At 45.8% G+C, this 20059-nt stretch overlaps 1 protein-coding gene across 1 annotated transcript in view; it reads right to left on the bottom strand.

The window, feature by feature from the left end:
• EGLN3 (egl-9 family hypoxia inducible factor 3) overlaps window positions 1–17321 on the bottom strand; it is a 28345-nt gene extending 11024 nt beyond the window's left edge. The window contains exon 1 of the mRNA XM_004612113.3: window positions 16638–17321. Within this exon, the coding sequence (XP_004612170.1) occupies window positions 16638–16994 (357 nt within the window). The 5' untranslated portion in view covers window positions 16995–17321. The remainder of the gene's footprint in view (window positions 1–16637) is intronic.
• Between the last annotated feature and the right edge of the window lie 2738 nt (window positions 17322–20059).

Below are 20059 nucleotides of genomic sequence, written 5' to 3'. Positions count from 1 at the left end.
ATACACCGATACATTCGAATAGTCAAATCCAAGTAATACAGTCAGTTCCCCAAAAGCTACAGAGGAAAAGCAAAGAGCAGTTGGTTCTGTTTAAAGTTATTGGTGAACTATCTCCATAGAACACTACAAAAAAAGAAGAATGAAAGAAAGAAAGAAAGAAAGAAAGAAAGAAAGAAAGAAAGAAAGAAAGAAAGAAAGAAAGAAAGAAAGGAAGGAAGGAAGGAGGAAAGAAAGAAAGGAAGGAGAAAGAATAGAGAGAGAGAAAGAAAGAAAGAAAGAAAGAAAGAAAGAAAGAAAGAAAGAAAGAAAGGAAAGAAAGAAAGAAAGGAGGAAGGAAAGAAAGAAAGAGAAGAAGAAAGAAAGAAAGAAAGAAGAAAGAAAGAAAGAAAGAAAAAGGAGAAAAGAAAGAGAAGAAGGAAGGAAGGAAGGAAGGAAGGAAGGAAGGAGGAAAGGGAGGAAAGGAGGAAAGAAGGAAAGAAAGAGGGAGGGAGGGAAGGAAGGAAGGAAGGAAGGAGGAAAAGGAAGGAAGGAAGGAAGGAAGGAAGGAAGGAAGGAGAAGGAAGGAAGGAAGGAGAGAAAAGAATATCTCTTACCTACTTTTAACCCTCAGATCTTTTTTTTTTTTGAAGTAAATAGATTTTATTCAGAGGTTTCTGAGGGAAGGAGGAAGGGAATGAGTGGGAGAGAGAGGGAGAAAGAATAGTGAAAATAACGCGCTCAGAGAGAACGCGAGCTTCTCCAAGGGTGGAAGAAGCCCCTACACATAACCGAGCTTTGGACACAAAAGTATGAAAGCATGAAATACACATCTCAAGAGGGGAGATGCAGGCAACACATGTGCTTGGGCAACACATGTGCTCGGCCATGTGAGCGCAAGCAGCACACTTAACCCTCAATCTTGTCCACCATAATCAGTCACAGCTATTATTGTTATACTGGTCTCTTTATTATTTTCAAACTAGAAAAGTGGTGATTCTAACTGGAAGATGGATGGAGCAGAGATACCATCTGCTTCATACCTTAGTCTAAAATGATCATTGCTGGTTTGTACCTTAGAGGTCTTCTGTTTGAGGGGCTGGGATAAGGTTCTTGGGCCACATCCTGTGGTGCTCAGGGGCAACTCCCTGCTAAGGGCTGTAAGGGTGATCATGTGGTGCCAGGGATCAACCAATGTGGTCTGCATGAAAGGCAAGTGCCTTACCTCCTCTATCTCTGACCTTTAACTAATGACTTTATGCCTCAGTTTTCTCATCTGTAAAATGGGTTTGTGGAATTTAAATTGAATTTAAATTTAAATTCAGCCACGTGAAATCCTTAGCACAAGCTTGGCACAAACTGCAGCTTAATCCGCTAGTTTAATAGCTGATATGCAAGTGCTCATTTTCCTCTCAACTGGGGTTCAGAACATCTCTCCTTCAGAAACCTGACTACTTAAGTGCTTTGCAACTTCAAATCCAGAGCCAGCAAAATTTCGAAAGCTTTTGGCATCTGCGAGTAAAGAAATTGATCAATCTAATTTATACGTGGATAACAATAGCTTAGGTGACAAACTAGCCTATGTTTGTAGTCAGTTGAAAGTGAGACTCCGGGAAAAAACTCCATTTTTCTGGGTCATTTGTGTTCAACACATATTTTAACACACACAACTAAGGCGACAGTGAGCAGGGCAATGTCACAGTTGAATCCTTCCATCCTGTATTCATAAAGGCACCTGGGGAGGGGGGAGGGCGGGGCAGAGAATAAAGTTTCCTTGCACAGGGCTCACCTGGGTTCCATCTCCAGCATCACATATGGTTGCACTTCCAGGAGTGTTCTCTGAGCACAAAGCTTGGAGTAAGCCATGAGCACAAGCAGGTGTAGCCAAAACACCAAAACCAACCAAAACAAAACACAAGGCGCCTTTGGAGGTGCTCCACTTAGTAATACATCTGAGGCATTATCCGTAACAGGAACAAGGGCATCACATGGGCCAGCATCAACTCTAAAATAAACTTTTTCTACTTAAAAATAAATTTTAAAACTTTTAAAAAAACAACAACAACTCTAAGTATTCACACTGATGCGTGGAGGCAGAGTCTGAGACAGTCAACCAGAACTGGAACAGAATGGATTTGCAAGTTTCTTACTTTGGTTAAAGAAATGCAGCTGAATTGAGGAGAACTGCACAGTAGAGCATGCGCCTTGGGAGTATGAGCCTATGAGGCTGCAAGACAGAGCCTTAGCATACAGGTACTGCGGTCCCAGACCTTTGTGGTCCCAGCACTCCTGCTGTGTAAGATCCCTGGTGCCATGGCAAGTGTGTGCGACTTCTGTGACACACAACCAAAGTATGTATGACCACGGCCACTGAAGTGAACACAGGCATGGGGGTGGTTCAGGAGGCGAGCAAAGATAAGCTGAAGATCAATGACGCCAAAATGTCAATTTCCATTTGGCTCTAGAAAGGAGTCAGAAAACTCCAAATATCCTTTCAAAGGCAAGTTACCTTAGTTTCAGGGCATGTGGAAAGTAAACTAATGGTTGCTTTTTCCTCCTCTTCCTTGAGAATGTGACCTTCAGAGGTCCACCGCTGACACTTGAATTGCTACAGAACCACCTCAGAAAGTTATCTCTGTGAGAGGACAGAAACTCTGCAAAGCCTTCTCCTAAAGCTTTGAGCAAATGCAGTGGAACAGCACCAGGCGGCCACCAGCCCCACCTCTGGTATGAATCCAAGGAGAAACGCTCTGTGTGATTACGCGTAAGCATTCAAAGTGCTTTCGAAATTGTATACAATCATTTTTAACTTCATCTAGATTGGCACAAAGAAATGAGATGTAGGAGAATGTGACACTTCGGAAGAAAAGGTAGAAACTTTGCACACATTAGTAGTAGTAGTAGCACTGTCATCCTGTTGTGTTCCTTGATTTGCTCGATCGGGCACCAGTAACGTCTCCATTGTGAGACTTGTTGTTACTGTTTTTGACATATCGAACACACCACGGGTAGCTTGTCAGGCTCTGCCGTGCGGGCGGGATACTCTCGGTAGCTTGCTGGGCTCTCCGAGAGGGGTGGAGGAATCAAACCCAAGGCAAACACCCTACCCGCTGTGCTATCACTCCAGCCCATGTGACTACTTATCTTGCCACCTTGCTCATCCATCTTGTTTAAGAGCGGGTCTGGCTACTTCCTTCTTCCTCATGTGCCTCCAGTTCAAGATGGATGTCACGACACAGGGATAAATTGGAAACACTTCTTGGGTGGGTCATAACACTAGCCATGTCCAACAAGCGTGCCCCACACTTTCCAAAGCTTCCCTACCTGAGCAGGTAATTTGGAAAATTCAAAACGCCAGTCAAATAAGTAATCCATCCAGCAACTCCCAAGTTATCCATAACTAACAACTACTTCTGCCTTCCTCCTCTGCTCTAAATCCAAAGTGAAAATTCCTCGTCCTGACCTTGTCCCAAATTCCTATACCTAACCTTACCTCCAACCCAGAGGATTGCCATCCTGTTTGGATTTTGTACTAAGGCAGGCGTTTTAGTAATTCCAATCAAGAGAGGTTACACTGAGGGTTTGCTCAGGTGATAGGTCTGCCAATCCCTCCTAGGCAGCCATGCCTGGCAGGAAGAGCATTTACCACCCTTATTGCAGAACCAGGCTTCAGAGTTTCCTTTTTTTTATCATCTTGGGGGCAGCTTTGGAATCATTCAACCAACCAAAAACCCATACGTGATACCTGATTTTTAGTAGGTCTACAGAGTGACCTCAGATTCTTAAAATTAAAGAGTGGGTCTCCACCCCCAAAAAGCTGGGCTCCACCACACACACACACACACACACACGGTCTGCATAAAATGCCAGGTTCACAAGCCTGTGGAGTCAGGCTCCAACACACACACACACACACACACACACACACACACACACACACACACACACACACACACACACACACACACACACACACACGGTCTGCATAAAATGCCAGGTTCACAAGCCTGTGGAGCTGTGGAGTCTGTCTGTTCTAGATCAAGATTCAAAGATCTGATTCCAGCGGACCCTGCACTTCCTGCATGAACTTGAGTGACTCCCCTCCCCCAGGAGTCACTGAAAGTCTCGGAGGCAGGAAGAATTTAAGAGATGATTGTCATTCCTTTCTAATTAATGGCCCATTCCTCTCCTTGGAAGGGATTCAACCTGGGCCCGGCAATTAGGCACAGTCAACAGGCCCTGAGTAGGACAGAGCAAGGCAGGCAGTTTGGGTTTGGGGCGGCGGCCCTTCCCCCGTCCGCGGACGCCTGGCCTGGCTCGGGGCCAGCCGGGTGAGGGCTGAGTGACAGGGCTACGTGCACTGCGTGCGGTGGCGCTGGCCCACACCCGAAGCGCACACCACACCAGCGCGGGCGCGGGCGCAGGGGAACCAGCAGCACCGCGGCGAGGAAATGCTCCCACACCTGCTCCCGGGCAGCGGAGAAAATCCTCAGCCGGCGCAGAAATGACGACCAGAAAGACCCATCTCCTTTTGGATTTTTCCCTAAGAGTAACAACAGATCTGCTGAGGACAAGAGCGCTGGAGGGTGGTACCTGACATAGGTGGGCACTTGGAACTGCCGGGCGCTGGGAAAGGCAGCAGCTGCGATCTGCTCTGTGTCCCACTGTTCACAAATTCTCATTAATCCTGGAAGCCATCCCGCTCTCTTACTCCAATAGAAAGCTTCATGAGTGATCCCTAGGGCAGTGCTCGGATAGGGACTCAAAATATTTCCCTCCCTTTGTTGTGAGAAACAGCCTTATTGAAAAATAAAATTTTACCTGTTGTTCTAGAGGCACTAAATAAAACAGAGGTGAAGGGAGAGGGTGTTTATGATTACAAAATGATCAAAGAATGAAGCATGGCTATCAACACACTCCCATTTAAATGAATTCTAAAATACTTGAAATCCATCTTTGAGTTTAGTTGGTAAGGCAAGACTTGATTCATGAAAAACAAGGTGGTCACCAATGAAAGCAAATCACTTTGTTTCAGTGGGCACAGACGGTCTGGTTCATGTCCTCAGCAGTCAAAACTGAAAGCAAGGGACTGGGGAGCAAAATGGCCAAATTCAGTAAAAGACTTTATTTAGGGAAACAGGAAGGGAGAGTAAGGCAAGGAAATTCCCCTCCTTAGGGAGAGGTCTCTGAAAAGAGGAGTCTGAAGAAGGACTGAAGCCTCTCTCCTCTTTTATATCTTTTTCACAAAGGTGGGTGTTATTATATCCTAAGAATGTGCACCAGTCAATCAGGCAGAGTCTTGTCCGACGTGATCATTTCCAACTATCATACTGATCCCTTTCTCTGTCTTACCTACCCTCCACCTAAACACTCACCTGTGGTAGATCCCAATCATTGGCCAGTCTTCCTAGCCCTTGTTGTCCCTGGCCTTGGATATTCGTCTTCTATTATATATTTTTATATACCAAAAATGAATGCAGTTATTCTAATCTTCCCTCTCCTTCTGACTCGTTTCACTCAGCATGATACACTCCATGTCCATTTCTATATAGAAAGAAAAGCCGTAGAGGCAGGCTAGGGGTGGGGTGGAGGTGATGGGAGGGAAATTGGTAACACGGGTGCTGGGAAATGTACACTGGTGGAGGGATGGGTATTGGAACACTGTATGACTGAAACCTAATCATTAACAGCTTTGCAAGGGTCTAACTCACAGTGATTGAATACAAAATATATTTAAATAAATAATAAATAAAGCAGGCCCGGTCTAGGTAATCCAGGTGATGAGCCACTTCCTAGGCCTCCTTGGGACCTTGCACACCAGGTGATTCTTTCCGATCCCTAATCTCACCCTGCCTGTTCCCCTAGAGTCTCTGTCAATTTTACCTGCAAGTCCCAGGGAATTTTGAAAGTATTATATCAGGTTACTGCCAACTATGCTAGAAAAAATAAAGCTCAAGAACTTTCTAGGAAACCAGATCTTATATTTACATTCACACTTTAGCACTTGGAAAAATATCTGCAGACTGAAAGACCCGGCATGCAAGCCAACCATTCGAGCTCGTGAAAATGTAGAAGCCCTGTTTCTTCACCAAATAAACATGCCTGGCACTGAATACATTGCTGGCACCACTGCACGCACGTAACAAATATTACCTCATTCATCTTCATCATGACCCTGGGAGTCAGGGATCATTTTTTGGATGTTTATTTTAGGGGACCACACCTGGTGGGTGCTCAGGGGCTACCCCTTAGGTCATGGTGCCATCGCCAGATCCCTGGCCCCAATGGGAACCACTGCTCTGTCCATTTCACAGAAGAGAAAACTGAGGTATAAGGAGACTAAGTTACCGACCTATCTGCAATGTGAGGCCTTATCTTGTCCTTATCTTGTTTTACCAACCCAGTTCATCTAAAGTCTGACATCAACCCATCCGCCCCAGTTTTGTGGAAATGGAGTGCTTGCTCAGGCTCCTCCCTGCAGCCATATGACTCGGGGGGCAGAGTCCACTGCAGCCTTCTGTGCTGGGTTCACAGTTAATGCCGAATAGATGCTCCAGTCTCTCCATTGAGAGGATCATCTGCTCTCACACACACCATTTTCCAGTGTGTGCTCACCCAGAAACCACTTTCTCTTCCCATCTTGCCAGTGCCTCCCTTCCCATGGAGTGAAGCAAACACTCCACCGTCATTCACACAAGATTTCCCCCCTCCATTCAACACAACAGAGGGGGTTCACACTGCAACTTGTGGTTCTGAAATATTCCTTTTAGGTTAAAGAGACAGTACAAGAGTTAAAGCACTCGCCTTAAGATGAAGCCAACCCCAGTTCAATCCCAAGCATCACATAGGAGCCCGCAGAATTGTCAGGAGTGATCCCTAAGGGCAGAGCCAGGAGTAAGCTCTGAGCTCAGGCAGGTGTGGCCCAACAACCCCCCAGTCCCTGCCCCCAAAAGAAAAGAAAAAGAAAATTCAGTTTATTGATCCAAATATTATAAAACATGACTAGGCAGTGCTTAACATATGGGAGGTTCCTTGAGGTTTCCCAAATGATCTAAAAATAGTTTGTAGTTTTGGTTTGAGCAACGAACAAACTCGGATGTAATTCATTGCTTGAACTCCTGATTTTTCCCTAGTGGAGAAACTATAGGAAGATACAGCACCATCCCTACTACCCTACTCTGAATTCATTTTATTTGCTGTTTCTCAAATGTGAGCATGGATGAAACTCACCTGAAAGATCGGGGAGTTTCCCACTTAGGGAGAAGTCTGGGAATTTGCAATTGTTGCCAAGTGTCAGGGGAGACTGAGGTAAATGTCACGTTTTTGAGAATTGAGACTATTTTATGGCAAAACTAAGAGCTTTGGGGCAAGGCTTCAATCGTAACGGATAGTGGCACTGGTTAGTTTGGGGAAGCGGAGGTGGTGGGGAGCAGTGAGAAGAATTCCTAGGGTAGTTTCTGACCCAGGCCTGTACAGTGTCATTCCTCAGGCCAGAAGACACTGCAGCATAACTGCAGGGCTGTCGAGGGTCCCCATCCTGTCAGTGTTGCCTGTGTCGCTTTTCAGAAATCCAGGGTGTGATACTGAAAGCATCTATTTGCCCTTTCACCTGGAAATTCACTCTTGATTTTCTATGAATTCGTTATGATCCCACAAGTAGATGGATTGGTTGCATCCATGTTGCAGATGAGGTAGGCGAGTGCTGACTTGCCCAAGATCACAGGGAGATGAAATACAATCCCGTTCTTGTGCCTAGTAAGAGGTGCTGGGCTAAATTAAGCTGAAATGTAAAAAACAAGGAATATGGTGGCGGGTGTGAAACAGTAATCCTAAAATATGGTGTTGCAGATCAATACAGCCATCAAACAAATGAATGTAGAGAGGAGTGCCTCAAAGGAGCTCCACACAAAAAAAGGGGTGGGGAGGGGGGCTAAAAATAATAAAGACAAAAGGCCAGAGAGATAGTACAGTAGGGAAGATGCTTGCCTCACAGATGGCTAACCTGGGTTTGACTCTCCTCACCAATAATGGTCCAAGAAGGAGTGAGCCCTGAGCACTGCCAGAGGAGCCACCCTGCAACTTCCCCATCTCCCCCTTCCCAGCCCCCCTCCCCCCACACCAAAATAGTAAGGCAGAAGGTAAACAAATAAACATTCATCAACCTTATTCATAAGAAGAACCAGATACCCTGAGATGTTACTGGCCAGGGCAGACCCAGGTCTCGCCTCACATCCGCAGGCTCCTCTTGATTCTCTGAGCCAGACCTGTACATGAGCTGTGTGACCTGGTTATTAACTGAGGCAAAGCCCAGAATGGGTGTGTGTGTGTGGGGGGGGGGGTTCTTTGAGATGATCCCTCACAGCACATTACTTTAATAAAACCTTTTCACACTCCAGGCATCAAATCCGGGGCCATCTGGCAAAACCTTTTATTTTCCCTAAAATATTTATAGCGTTTGGACACCCTGACAGCCTTTGAAATCAAAGGGCTTTTAAAGATGCAATTTAATCAACAAGCACCTATGAATTATAAGCGACTGTTTGAAGCATTAAAAGTGTGTATGAGGTTTAAGAATTTTGTCTTCAAGGAGTTAAGAAGTAAATAATGGAGGGCTGAGTAAGCCACCAAAAAAAAAGTGACAGGGGGGGCCTGGAAGGAGCTCCCAGCAGAAACTCAGAAGCAGAGGGGGAAACGTCAGGGGGGGAAGCAGTAGGATGGGTTTTAAAGAACAGAGAACAATGGGGAAGCTCATTCGGTTGGGCAAATAGGTTTCCAGCACTGCAGGGGCTGAGTGGGAAGGAGGGTGGTCAGTGGAAGATTAAGTGCAGAAAGGTCAGATGGGGTCAGTTGGGGTCAGAAGTGGGAAGCCTTAAAGGCATGCTAAGAAATTCACAGAATGTACAGTGGACAATGGGGCGAGAGCCTGGTGGTTGCTGTTGTTGTTTTAAGCACGGAAAGGCAGGATGACTGGAGTTGGATTTTAGTCTCCCTACACTCTGGCAAAAGCACATGGAAATGGACTGGAATAAGAAATGGAGGCAAACGATATATGGTTCAAGTGCCAAAGATGAAAAACTCTTCAAAAATCTGTCTTCATGAGTTCGCCTATGGAAATTAAACACCAAATTTAACAAAAGTGATAAAATCTGAGATTCCTTAGTAAATTTCAAAAGCAAAAAAAAAAAACTGGAGAAATAGGTCAAGTTATGGATACAAGTTCTTCTTCCTGCCTGAGAGACCTTAATGTGTTTTAGAAGGGCTTTGCTCATCCTCTCCACTTATTCAAATTAACCTGCAAAAACCAGCTTGAATAGAAGCAAAGCCATGCCCCCAAAGAGACTCAGCCAGAGAGGCGATAGAGGGCATAAGGTGCTTTTGCCTTGCATGCTACTGACTCCAGTTTGTTCCCGGCACTCAAGTTTCCATGAGTACCACCAAAAACAGACCCCAAGTGCGGTCCCAAAACTGAAAACGAAAAAACTTAAAAGAATGCACTGGCAATTTCGTGAGTACTAGCCCCTCAGGCCTGCAGAGCACAGAGCAAGCACTCAGAGAGTTTCATGCAGCTGGAAAAGTACATCTTCATTACTGCCAAGCAGTGCTCGGACAGGAGAGCATTATCAAGAATACTGCAGGACAAGTTCAAGTTCTCCAAACAGAACCAAGCAAAGATTCATTAACACCTGGAATTGAGTTTTTCATTTTCTTGATATGCCAAAAACAGTAACAAGTCTCCCAATGGAGATGTTACTGGTGCCCGCTCGAATAAATCGATGAACAACGGGACGACAGTGATACAGTGCTACAGTTTCTTCCCACTGGCCAACAATCAAAACCACTAATAGTACTCTGATTTTCAGTATTTGGGGGCTCTGTGTGTGTGTGTGTGTGTGTGCGCGCGCGTGTGTGTGTTTTACAATAACAGTATCTTGACCTCATTTTGATAGGAAAATGAACATTTAATAGGACATGGGTACCTTTACTCCACAGCTTGAGAAACATCGGTCATCATATCACCCCAAAAAATAAAATCTTGGCTGCAGTTACAAAGGACTGGAGCATAAGTTTAATGTGCAGGAGGCCTGACTCCTGACACCATATGGTCCTCCAGCACCAGTGGGAACAGTTCCTGAACACCTTGTCAGAAGAAGCCTCTGAGCACTGAAAGGTGTGGCCACTAACCCTCCAAATCCTGAGACAGTAAAGCAGTTTGATCCCTGGCACCACATGGTCTCCAGCCAAACACTGCTGGCTGTAGCCCAGAAGAGCCCAGCTCTGGGGCCCAAGAGTATTTATCCTTAAGCTCCAACATTGAACACGGGCCCAGCTGGCTGACTAAGTATTCCACGAGGTACCAGGGTGTCCTGAGTACTGCCTGGGAGGATGCCCCCTCCCCACCCTCCAAACAACAACAACAACAAAATCTCAAATTGCCTTGATTTTAATGAGTTATTAACTTTATGAGCTGGAGCGATAGCACAGCAGGTAGGCCATTTGCCTCGCATGCAGCTGACCCAGGTTTGATTTGTCTGCCCCTCTTGGAGAGCACAGCAAGCTACCGAGAGTATCTCGCCAGCATGGAAGAGCCTGGCAAGCTACCCGTGGCATATTGGATATGCCAAAAACAGTAACAATAGGTCTCACAATGCAGACGTTACTGGTGCCCGCTAGAGCACATTGATGAGCAAAGGGATGACAGTGACAGTGATTAACATTATAACAAATGTGAAAGACATTCAGTGGGTACGAAATTAATCTAAAACAAGATCTGATGCTGGAAATCCAGGTATCTGTTCAACTAGGATCCGGCTGATTTGAAAATAAAAAAAAAAAAGATTGAGAATAAGTCACAACCAGTTTACCAAAAACAAGTACAGGAAGTCACCCATTAATAGCAAACGAAGATACAAGACTGAGTTAAGTACCATGTTGGTTTAAGATAGAAATAATCCAGGGAAACAAGGGTACACACGTTCTACCTATAACAAACCAAGCTAACTAATCTCCCTTGGCAAACAGACACAAAGCTCTGATTCTGAGCCGAAGCAACGGCTCCTGGCAATCTGCCAAGGCTGAATTCCTTAGTCTGGCATCATAAAATGATTTGTCTGTCGCATTTACAACTCCAGTGTCTCTGGATTCAGCAACCCGCTGGGCACCCCTGGCAGATTCCCAGCAGAACACATCTGAACTATCATTACTGTCAGAACATGTGCACTGACAAACACTAGAGAAAAATGACACCCATTTCTTCGAGCAATATTAGTTAATAGCTACAAAGTACTGCTATAAAGGAATTATTAAGTCCTTGCCATAAGGGTTAACAAATAAGTTCCAACCCATACAATGCTCCTTGGTGTTCAACCAGGAGAGGTCAAGACGTCACTTAATTTACCTAAGGGCTCAAAGGTTGTCAAAGGTGAGTAGAAAGCAGGGATCATGCCAGACTGAGCAGCTGTGGTTAACAGACAAGGTGCCCTCTGAGCTTGGCCCCTCGGTATGTATGTGGGGAGCTTGGAGATGCTTTTCACATGTGTTGCTCATTAAAGGTCAGACTCCACCAACACCCCACCCCCGGCCCCTTTATATCTCATCAGAGCCCTCTTCCATACAGGATGTTTCCAGAACTGAGCTGTTACTTGCAGGACTGATTCTTGGTTGCAAAGTTTGACATTCTTCTAGCCAGAGACAGGAATCAGGAAAGAATGAACAAACTGTGCTGGAGTCAATTAAGGTCAAAAAGGGAAATAATTCACGACATGTAATAGACAAATGTACAGAGAGGCCACGTAATTCCAGCTAAGTCAGAAGTATATTTAAATCTCCCAAGTGAAGGCTGATGCCGCCGCTATACTGCAGAGCAGGTCCTATCTTCATTGTATCTTTTTCTCAGAGCGCACCCTGGCTGTAGAGTCTCTCCCCGCTACACCAACTTTATAGAATGCCCCCCAACTCCCCCTTCCCTCCCCATATCCTGCTGGAGATGTGGATCAGGACCCAAATGTAAACAACTGCTGAATAACTGCGGGACTGAGCAGAAGTAGTTTCTCATATCCAACTCTGAAAACCAGTATCAGTAAAGACCTTCGCAAGATAGAGGCTCTGAGACTGCATCATGTGTATTTTTTTTCTTGGATTAATTTTGTTCCTCTAAGAACTTAGTTGTATGAACCCTTCATAGTCTTACAGAAAGATGTTCCAGTACATCAAACTTAGCTTCTCCTCACCCTAAAAAATACAACTCACTCAGAAACATTTAAGATTTCAGTTGAGGAAATGCCATTTAGGGTACCTAGACCTCACACAGACCTTTCCCTAAAAGTAGCTCTTCTGGGACCAGGCAAGAGCATTTGTAAGATATGCCTGAATCTACATGCCCGAATACCACCCTTCACCAAGACTGATGGGCCATTTTGAGCCAAGGTGAGGCCATCAGACACCCTCCCAAAGAGTGAAAATACAGAGACCATGGAATTATAGTCAAGGGTTTGTTGATCTAGAACTGAAGCTGTGGCAGCTATGTTGGGTTCTCATCTTGAACCATGTATGTTGTAAAAGCAACAACCACTGGACAGAAAGGAAGAGATGAGACTGAAAGCACACATGCAGAGAAGCAAAGATGGGAGCCATGAAACTCTCCCGAGAGAAGAATGAACAGATCGGCTGACCATGATGTTTAGAACTATCTGGATCCAATTTCTGGCTTCAGTCCTCCTCGGTGAACTGTGATTACATTTCCTGCACTTGGGACTTGAGAGAGATCCTGATCTTTGAAATACATGATCCCACTTTTGATTAAAGTAGCTTGCAACCATGATAAGCTCACTGGGTAATATATATTCCTGACATCACACAAGAAGGGTGGGCCAAAACTGTTATTGCTGAATAGGAGGAACAAATCCATCACTTTGCAGCAGTTTCTTTGATGCCTAACTTACTGCTCACTCATCATTTCTCTGTCTTGTTTTCAGGAAAGGATTGAACTATCAGTTTACAGTATAAACCCCATAACACCGTCATGTAAAAGTCAGGGAGCTCAACCACTAATTTAAGTAACAAATGCTTTTTCTGTACGTAAGAGTTAAGAAAAGATTAGCACAGTGTTCAGTTTTTCTTCTTCATAGGTACTATCACTTTAACATTTAACTTTAACATTTAAGCTTTGTATTTTTTTTTGTTTTGGGGATACATCAAGTATCTGGGGGGGGTGGGCACTGTGTAATGCTAGGGAAGGAGTCCGGGCTTCTAGAATGTGTAACATGCATACTAGCCCTCTGTGCTATCTACCAGCCAGCGGTTTTGTCTTTTTTGAGCTGGATAGTTAATCAAGTGTGAACTAGGAGATACTACAATTCTAAAGTATGTACAAATGTGAAGTGTAAGCGGCAGAGATTATGCCTGTACGCCTTGGTATCCACAACCCCTACAAAGCACCCTACACAATACTAACTGGAAAAATGAGAGGATGAAGAAATAGAGCATAAAAGTTAAAAAATATACTCTTGAATGAGAGTTGGGTTAGAACAAAAATCTCTCTTACAGTCTTCTAACACGGGCAGTTCTAGATTTGTAAATAACCTCGTATACTTGTTTAATACCCCGCGCCCCCCCCCAAAAAAGCTTTAACTATTTCCCCTCATTTTGCAATTGGTAAAAACTAAACAACTTTGATCTAAAGCAACATAGTAATCCTTCAGTTAAACCCTAACTCCTGTTAAAAGCTACTTCTTACCAATGATTTTGTGACCTTGGAAAATAATCTCGTCAATTTTTGATGCCTATGATTCTAAAGAATAAGTTAAAAAAGTGTTTATAAGTTGTTAGCACAGTGCCACACAGAGCAAACTGCTCAATAAAAGGTCGCTATTATGATTAGAGCTATTTCCTAGTGAGTCTACAGCGAGATGCTTTACAGAAGGACTTTTGGTTCCATAAATTACACGTTCTCTGGAAAACAGCCACTTTCAGTGTCTAGGCAGCCAAAGCAAAAGGAGCAAATTATGACCAATATTTATCTTGGATATGATCTAAATTCTCCAAAAGGGAGTAGCAAATAAATCTTTTGATAGCTTGAAAGCAATGATCATGCTTAAAGTTAGGGGGCGCCATACTGCTGTAGTACAGTATGGAAAACCACTTCCCCAAAGGGGCATAGGCACCATGTAAACAAATTCTGACCGGCAACAATTTTTGGCAAGAAGGAGAAACCTAGTTCCTTTCATACTCTTCCACAAGTCTGGGAAGGGGGAGAAGGGGGCAGGGGGAGAGAAGTATTAAATTAGGATCATCGCAATAATAAGCATAATCCCTCCAAATTTAAAGTGCCTGAAAACACAATGGTTGAAAATGGATGAAAGGCGTTCACTATGGCTAGCCTTTTACATTTACATTTGAAATATTCCAGAATAAAAAGTACAAATAAAAGTTTTTAAATGAATGTATGAATACTGCCTTTCAAAGATTTCGTTTTTACTGAAAAAACCTGCTTTAAGGATAGATACAGCAGGAAACTGGGGTCTCTATCACTACTCTGGGAAGCAGCCCCCAAAGGAAGACTCTCTAGGGAAAGAAAAGCAAGAAAAGGAAGGTTTAATTTGAAGCGATGCTAATGAACTTCAAACAAGAGACTCAAGGCCATTGGACATTACTAGGGGAGCTTCTTTTTACAAGCAAGTCAAGCAATTTTTATTTGACCCCACTAATTGTTTGCTTAAGCATGTTTTGCATTTAGTTCTAGTTAGTCAGAATATCCTAACCCAGAGATGACTTTTCTTCGGTATAAGAACGAAGAGCTACGAGGTAAAACAGCCAGAGGAGACCTCGAAATCTGGGTACAGACCGACAATTCTTCAACAAGCAAAAGGTGAATTTTCTCCTTTCAATTAAGAGCTTAGTTTTTGAGAGGGTTGATTCAAAACTTATTTGTTCTACCCCCAAAGCCCATAACCGAAGAGTCATATATGGAGATTTTTTTCCCCTTATCTAGATGTACACAGGGCTCTTCATTTCCTCTCGAAAGTGAATTTTATTTAGCCGCAGACTCTATACATCACTATCCATTAGACAAAATCTACATAAAAATACTTAACTTTCTAATGTGCTCCTGACAGCTTTCTACCCCATCATTCTGACCTCCCACCAGCAAACTGTGAGTCTACAAAGCTGCAGTTGGAAATTGCTCACACCTGAGTTTGAGAGATACTTTCAAAAGCTGGTACAAAACTCTCTGCTGTCCAGGTGGACGCACCTTTACTTACAGAAAGGAGTCCCCTCCCCAGCCCCTGTAGGCAAGGTTATCTAATGCAAAAACAAAAATGAATCAAGACAAGGCTTTCTAGTCCACCACTGAAGTGAAGGATCAGTCAAGGACCTCAATCGAAAGAGTTCCAGTTCATTTTGACTTCCTTCCAATTAAAGTAAAATTTAGAAGGCAAGCTTTTCTTCTAAAACTTTGTGTCTCCTTAGTGATTTATTTGTTTGACTAATAACGATGCTTTCAAAGATTCTGACCAGCACCTCCTGGCTTCAAAAGTATAGACAGCATCATCTACTTTCCCCTTATCTGTTCACCTGCCTCAACCCCTTCGTTTCCTCGCATTTCCAGTCTTCACCTCTTGCCCTTTATTAAGTGTCAACCTCAGACAACTGTTGTAGGGTTTTATCACAGAATCAAATCTTCACTTGAGAAATGCTACATATACTGTTTTTAAAAGGTACACAGGTCAATGTTCACCTTGCTTCTCAAGCTTCTGTGCTTGGCCTCAATTGTGTTGAACAGTTTTCTACCGCTCTGCATTGCCCCTTGACCAGGCCACAAGAAAAGAAATGCAAGTCATCCAGGACTGCCAGGAGGGAAACTGGCAGGATTATCAGTGGTATAAAGACGGAATGACTGGACAATCCCGCAGCGCCATGGTTATACGTCCATGTTTCTGCCCACCTACCTGTGAATGATTCCAAGACAAATCACCACCCAGGGAGTCAACTTTGGGCCATGTGAACAAAAACATGGTCTCTGGTCAGAGAAACATGATACCCTCTCCTGATCACTTACCCAGCTGTTTGGGGTAGCTTTCCCCTCTCATCTGATAGGTAGGAAATGTCAGGTCGGGCTCAGAACTACAAGAGCACTTTCTTGGTCAACAGTGGGTCTAATGGTGTCCTGGGTGCAACTCGGAGACGGGAGATCTACCCTTCCACAAGGCAGACTCTCCCCACACCTGCCCAGATCCACAAGCCAACGGCCACAATGAAAAACCCCAAACTGCCTGCATTATGTACTAGAAGTGACTGCAGGAACCCAATTCTGAGCACCACTCAGAAGGACAGTATTGGGGGACTTGTGGACATTTAAAATGACGCGTTCTCGCACTGTGCCACACAGCCACAGTTTCTCATCACTTGCGTGAGACCTTTCCCGTGTCTCTGTCTAAAAATCAAACCCTAAACCCGACACGTGGGGACTTCACCCCCTGACCCTCACGTCTAGGCAGGACATCCAGATTAGCACGTCATTCTATTACAGGCCCTTCGCCCAGGTTGGGGGTAGAGGAGCCCGTACACCAAACTAGCTCTGGCTAGGTGAAAAACTAAAGTTCGCCGGCAGCCGCGCCAGGGCGACACCACGGACTGCGACACCCGTGCCCGCGCGCGCGTCCTACCTTGGACCTCTCCTTGACGTAGTACTTGCCCAGCCGGCTCCCACAGCACAGGACCAGCCTGTCGAGAAGGGACAGCAGGAAGCTGATGGCCTCGCAGCCTTCCTCGTTGCCCCCGATCCACGCGATCTGGTCGCCCCGCAGGTGCCGCTTGGAGACGCCGGCGCGAGGCCCGGCCAGCTGCCCGTCGCGCAGGACCCCGTCGCCGTGCAGCTGCTTGACGCGCTCCAGGACGCAGTCGCCCACTACCTCGCCCAGGAAGTTATCCAGGTAGCAGAAGCCGACCGCGTGCAGACACGGCACGATATACTCCAGGGCGATTTTCTCCAGATCCAGCCTCATGCTGTGTCCCAGGGGCATCTCGTGCGCCGCGCCGCGCCGCGCTCGGGGGAACCCGGCGGGCACCGCAGCGCGCACCGGCGCAGGGAGCGTGACCCTGGGGATCCGCGAGCGGCCGCCGCCGCAGCCCCGGGAAGAAGGGAAAGTTGCGTGCTAGTTTGGGGACGAGGGAGGCCGCTCGGAGACCCCACCGGGATGTCCTGCGGGGCTCCGCGACTCAGCGCCGGAATGACCCAGCGGCGAGTCGGGGGGCCCCTGTTGGAGATGCGCCGGCGGCGGCCCGGGGCCGGGAGAGGCTGAGGTCGGGCCCCAGAGCCGGTGGAATCGGGCGCCCCGGCCCCGCCCCGGCCCCGCCCCGGGACCGCCTCCCGCGCGCCGGTCTCGGGCCTCCCCCGCCCCCCAAGCAGGCTCCGCACGGAGAAACCGTGAGCAGCGCCGGCCTCGCTAGTTTGCGCCCAGGGGAGGGGCGGCCAAGAGGATTTTCAGAATGCTGGCGGTTTGCGTGTTCTTTTGCATAAACTGCCCTAGCAAACTTTGAAAACCTCGAACACAACTCTGAAAGTGGAATGAACGTCACGCTCTGCAGCGGCGAGGGTGGATTTTTGAAACAAGGCACAAACCCAAGAAAGAACAGCCTGAGCAGAGGAGGACCGCGATCTTGGTCCAGCTCACCTGGTGCTTTTTCCCTTTCCCCCGGTTCTCCTTTTCTCCATTGTTTGGGGTCTAGAGGTTCAAAACAAGAGGAGTGGGAGATATCCGGTTTTAAGTCAAACTAGCTTTTTTTTTTTTTTTTTAATCAACCCCCGCTGTATATACGCTCAGTAAGGGGAGGGGCGTGTGTGTACAATGGCGAAATGCTGGATCCTTGCTGATTGGACCCCCAGATAGACTATTTGGCTTTGCTGGGAATTTTCAATGACTTACATACCCAATTTCTTAGGACAAAAATGTTTCAAAAGTCTGTCTTCAAAATCAATCCCATGCTTTGTAACCGTCAGATGGGTATGTCTGCACTCACAATGCAGTTAATACGTCTTTATTCGAGGTCTCTCATCTCACTTTTCCCACAAGAACTTGCATGGGATAGGAGAGATAGCCCAAGGAGCTGTAGTCTGGTGTTATATGCAGGGTGCTTGGATGGATCCCTGGAATGGCATAGTTCTGTAGCACTGAGCCTGGAATAGCCCCTGAGCACCCGAAGTGTGATCCCAAATCAACTATTAAAAAAAAGAGAGAGAGACAGAGGAGTCAAACCTGAAAGATTATACAGGAGTTAAGGAACTTACCTTGCATGCAGAAAACCCTGGTTTTAATCCCAGCTGCCACCTGTGGTCTCTCCAGCCCAGAGCTGGAGAGTAACTGCTCAGTAGGAATAACTACTGAGCACCTTCTCACCGCCCCCAACCCTACATAGTTCAAAGAAAGAAAGAAATTTCACTTACTCGGCAGTATGAGCACAACTGGGAAACTTCTTAGTTCTCCAAAAGTAAACTAATGGCTTTTGAATATCTTTTCTTTCCTAATAAGTATCTCAATATGCCAAAAACAGTAACAACAAGTCTCACAATGGAGACATTACTGGTGCCCGCTGGAGCAAATCAATGAGCAACGGGATGACAGTGATGACAGTAATGACTAAGTATCTAAGATCACAATCAGGGTAATATTTATAAAGCAAATAAATGCAAAGCTCTTTCCACGACTTGAACTTACTGGTAGTTTGTACTTATGTAAGATAAATATAAGAATGTGCAAATGTGGGGTGTGTGTGTGTGTGTGTGTGTGTGTTGTTGCACCCAGTGGTTAGTAGAGTGGTTAGTGGTTAGACTTGGAATTAAACCAGGTCAGCAGCATGCAAGGCAAGTACCTTCACCCCTGTACCATCTTTCCAGCTGGAATTGTAAAACTTTTAAGGTTTTTATATAGGTTATACCAAATCTTCTATCCCTTTCTCAGTCATACTCTTTCTAAGAGCCCTCTCCTCTCTGCCTCTAGGGAGAAGTATGAACTGAAGAATAACTCCTTACCAAAATCAGAGTAGATCATGGGAAGCAACAGAGAGAGGCACGCAGGTGGGTGACCTGAGGCATGTTCAGTGGGAGGTGGACCGAAAATCCAGGTGAAACTTTTTGTTTCTCTGCCATGACTGACGCCTGGAGGCGCACCAGCTGCAGGATCTGCTCTAGTGGGTCAGAGCTCAAGTCACTATCCTCTATGTCCCAGAGCAGCTCAGGGACCCTCCTTGAAGCCCTGATGCCCAGCACATAATGGGTGTCTAATAAATAGTAACTAAGAACCTGCTTCTGCCCATGTGTCACAGTGACCTCCAGGTGGGAGCCAGGCCTATTTGGAAGCCATCTTGTCTAGAAGACTACCTGAAAGGCCTATTTGCAGGAGAGGCTGGACAACCTTCTCTAAGGGAATTCTGGTTGATCTGGCCAGCCTGAAGCAGAACCTCAGTGGAGCCTGTGGAGGGAGGCAGTGAAGCTCCAGGGAGGGGACTTGTCTTCTGACTTTTCCTTCCTCTGCAGACAGGGAAACAGGGCCTGTTCTTGAGCAAGAGACTAAAATTCAACAGTGGAGGGAGGGTGTTGCATTGCTGCAGTGAATGCAGTGGAGAAGCTAAGGGAAGCCCCTTCATTTCTCTCCTCCAGAGGCCATACCATATGGAGTGAGTAAGACCCTGTGGCTGATGTGGGCTACTTGTGGCCTGATTGCCCCGCTTTACAGTTCTTGCAGCTTCAGGGAATATGTATTTGAAGGAGAATTTTCTGAACTGGGCTACAATGTATTTATTTTTTAAAACTTTCTTTTTCTTTTTGGGTCACACCTGGTGATGCACAGGGGTTACTCCTGGCCCTGCACTCAGGAATTACCCCTGGCGGTGCTCAGGGAACCATATGGGATGCTGGGAATCGAACCTGGGTGGGCCACGTGCAAGGCAAACGCCCTACCCACTGTGCTATCGCTCCAGCTCCTGGGCCACAATTTAAAGGGCAGGGCAGAGAGCTGATAATCCCTGGAACTGGCTGGAATACTTTTTTCCTACCTAAAGAATCTTCATTTGTATACACACCTGATACTTC

Source organism: Sorex araneus, chromosome 3 (genome assembly GCF_027595985.1).
Source record: "Sorex araneus isolate mSorAra2 chromosome 3, mSorAra2.pri, whole genome shotgun sequence".
NCBI classification, from domain to species: Eukaryota; Metazoa; Chordata; class Mammalia; order Eulipotyphla; family Soricidae; genus Sorex; species Sorex araneus.
Note: the sequence above shows the minus strand (reverse complement) of the source record. Positions and strands in the feature narration are given on the sequence as shown.